The sequence below is a fragment of the Morone saxatilis genome, unplaced genomic scaffold (genome assembly GCF_004916995.1).
Source record: "Morone saxatilis isolate NCDOM2014 unplaced genomic scaffold, NCSU_SB_2.0 Contig16, whole genome shotgun sequence".
Lineage (NCBI taxonomy): Eukaryota > Metazoa > Chordata > Actinopteri > Moronidae > Morone > Morone saxatilis.
Genome location: NW_023339718.1, coordinates 5,443,359 through 5,445,863, shown reverse-complemented (window position 1 = coordinate 5,445,863; position 2,505 = coordinate 5,443,359). Strand labels below are relative to the sequence as shown.

The 2,505-nt window shown below is 39.2% G+C and overlaps 1 protein-coding gene and 2 non-coding genes across 3 annotated transcripts in view; 1 reads left to right on the top strand and 2 right to left on the bottom strand.

Annotated features, from left to right (window-relative positions):
• cntrl (centriolin) overlaps positions 1-2,505 on the top strand; it is a gene marked incomplete at its 5' end in the record, with an annotated part of 184,646 nt that overhangs the window by 169,553 nt on the left and 12,588 nt on the right. The window contains 1 exon segment of the mRNA XM_035659130.1: positions 403-614. Coding sequence (XP_035515023.1) covers positions 403-614 — 212 coding nt within the window.
• On the bottom strand, positions 888-963 carry trnas-gcu. Its single transcript has one exon. It is a non-coding gene; the product is annotated as a tRNA-Ser (tRNA).
• trnaa-agc lies at positions 1,577-1,649 on the bottom strand. Its single transcript has one exon. It is a non-coding gene; the product is annotated as a tRNA-Ala (tRNA).

The window sequence follows — 2,505 nt, the reverse complement described above, 5'->3', positions numbered from 1 at the left end:
GTTGGCTAAAACCCCTGGGTCAAGAGTGGGCTTTTTAAGAAGGGGTTTAATTACAGCTACTTTAAAGGACTGTGGTACATATCCTGATAATAAAGAAAGATTAATCATATCTAGTAAAGAAGTGCCAATTAAGGCACTTAATAATCATGAACCTGTGTCATCACACAAGGAGGAATAAATGTGAAGATGTGTCAAACTAGCCTTACTGCAGCTGTTTAATTGTTCAAGGATTCAAGGTTATGACTGACTGTGATTTATTAAAAAGAGTGGGAACCTTGCCAGTAGAGTGTACTATAGGATCCGACTGGAGAAAGGGTATAGCAGTTTATTTTAATGCTGCTCAAAAAGTTTAATGTTAGTATTCAAACACAGCCTGTGGTCTGTTTTTCTTTTTTTCTTCAGGATGAGAAATCATCACTTCAGCAAGTAGTCCAGAAACTCCAGGCCCAACTAAACTGGACCAAAGCCCAGTTTCACCAGTCCAGAACCCAGTGTAAAGACACTAAAACCCACTTAGACCAGGTCAGAGTACAACTGGACTGTTTCACAGCTGCCTTGTTGGATCCTGAGGAGGTTCACAGAAGACCAGAGGAGCTGGATGGAGACAAGTACAGGTAGCAGCAGCCTGTAGGATGTGTAGTTGTTTGTAGATACATTAGCGGTCTGTATGACATCTTATGATAACTTACAGTCGGGTTGACTGAGAACCACCTTTGATATCAGGGTAAAACCTACAATATCAGCAAATACAAGATGTCATGAATTCCTTTGTGAATGGAGACAAGTACAGGTAGCAGCACTGCAATACTCTGTCTTTGAAGTGTGATCAGATTACCCAGGATGCATTGGTGATGCTTTTAAGCACTGTTCACGTTAAAAGCAACCCCCGACGAGGATGGGATTCGAACCCACGCGTGGGGATGGATTAGCAGTCCATCGCCTTAACCACTCAGCCACCTCGTCTTTTTATCCCGTGGATTTTCAAAATAAAACATCCCATGCAAACTTCTATTTGTAAAACCATACTAAAAGGAAACAGTTGAGCTACGTAGCTTCTAAACCTCTGGGAGAAACACATACATCATGGAAAAATGACCAAATCAACATAATCTGAGCAAAAACCTGAAGCTGACTCTGAGAACTCTGGTTTGTCCCCCCCAGTATCAAACCATATAAATATTTTTATCTACAGTTATTTTCATTTTCTGCTACTTTATACTTCTACCTCACTACATTTCATACTGTCCAACTTACTCTATTATAATCTATCAGACAACCATAGTTACTGGTAACTTTGCAGTTTTTAAAGCAGATGATCAACTTAATGCTTATTTATTTTAGAGATTAAACTACTTAAGAGGATATAAAGTGGTTAAAATGAGCTCCTACACTTTATGGAATCAGTAATAAACCAGTAACACCACAGACAGGAGGAGACTTTCTGAACAACAATGGGTTTTATTTCGTTATCCCATAGTACTTTGACTTCAGTAATGGCTGGAATTTGAAGTACTCGTACTTCTTCTAAACACTTTGCTGATCACAAGCTGAGAGAAGTGCAGATAAGAAAGAGCTGTGGAGAATGCGGGCATCGATCCCGCTACCTCTCGCATGCTAAGCGAGCGCTCTACCATTTGAGCTAATTCCCCTCTGCCTTAAAGGAGTAGATCACTGAAACTGGAAATGGGTCATGTGCAGCCTGCGGTAAAGTAGTCCAGTGAGTCTGTGAATGTGTGCCTTTTTTTTTTTTTAAGTTTGAGGAGCAACATGGGGAAGTTGTGTATTAGCCTAGAAAATAGAAAGACAGTAAAAAGAATGGACGATAAGTACTCACGGGGGAGGAATACAACAAGAGTAAAAGAAACAGCTTGGAGGTGACGTTAATACCTAGATATCTTATGGTGTCTGTGGTGGAAGGGATGGGTGGTGGTATTGCCGCCAGATTCCAACTCTTTTTGGAAAGTTGTAACAGTGTTGATTTTGATCAGTTAATGGAGTAGTTTGATATTTTAGAAAATGTACTGAGTAGGTTCATGGTTTCTTGTAGTGAGACTTGTGGGTTCTGTTGGTAAAGTAGGATGTCATCTGCGTATAAACTTATTTCATACTTGTATTCCTTTAATATTATTATTCTTACTGATGATTTTTATTTCTTTGTTGATTAGAGATATAGGGACGATAATTAGATGGGAGGGTGGGCTCTTTACCTGGTTTCAGTATCACTGTAATGTTAGCAGTATTTGTATGTGGGAGGATTCTACTGGTTTTTAATAGTTCTTGCTTCATACTGACAAACAGACGTGAGATGGTTGGACAGAAATGTTGAAAGAACTCAGCAGGGAAGCCATCTGGGTCTGGTGCTTTATTAGGAGGTATTAGCATGAGGGCTTTGTTGTTTGTTTTGTTGGAGTTGTTTTGCGAGATATTCCGTGATTTATTGTTGTATTCAAAATGCTCGTGTTTTAGTTGTTGTATTAGAAAGTGTTTATTTTTATTCATAATGTC